Source organism: Sinocyclocheilus grahami, unplaced genomic scaffold (assembly GCF_001515645.1).
Source record: "Sinocyclocheilus grahami isolate Dianchi unplaced genomic scaffold, SAMN03320097.WGS_v1.1 scaffold5851.1, whole genome shotgun sequence".
Taxonomy (NCBI): domain Eukaryota; kingdom Metazoa; phylum Chordata; class Actinopteri; order Cypriniformes; family Cyprinidae; genus Sinocyclocheilus; species Sinocyclocheilus grahami.
In genome coordinates, this window is record NW_015510432.1 from 4,356 (window position 1) to 4,634 (window position 279).

Genomic DNA, 279 nt, shown 5'->3' on the forward strand with positions numbered 1-279 from the left:
AAAGGAAAAATTGAAATCGCATCATATGACCCCTTTAAAATTCTGTGTTTGTGCATGTGATTTGTGGCTTTGAAAAATAAAAAGATTATTTAATATAGCATAATCTCTTTTATTCCTACAGAAATTAAAGGATTTGGACTTGGATGTATGGAAGAACATTCGTGGCCCACGTCCCTGGGAGGATTCGACGGAGTACCAGGAGGAGCAGCTAGCTCGACTAGAAAAGCACATAGAACTCTAAAACCTTAAACTCCCCCTGCTGGCCCACAGATGTAAGAC

At 39.8% G+C, this 279-nt stretch overlaps 1 protein-coding gene across 1 annotated transcript in view; it reads left to right on the plus strand.

Annotated features, from left to right (window-relative positions):
- Window positions 1-273, plus strand: part of LOC107577367 (cytochrome c oxidase assembly protein COX16 homolog, mitochondrial-like) — a 3,087-nt gene extending 2,814 nt beyond the window's left edge. Inside the window, exon 4 of the mRNA XM_016263448.1 lies at window positions 122-273. Coding sequence (XP_016118934.1) covers window positions 122-241 — 120 coding nt within the window. The 3' untranslated portion in view covers window positions 242-273. The remainder of the gene's footprint in view (window positions 1-121) is intronic.
- The last annotated feature ends 6 nt before the right edge of the window (window positions 274-279 follow it).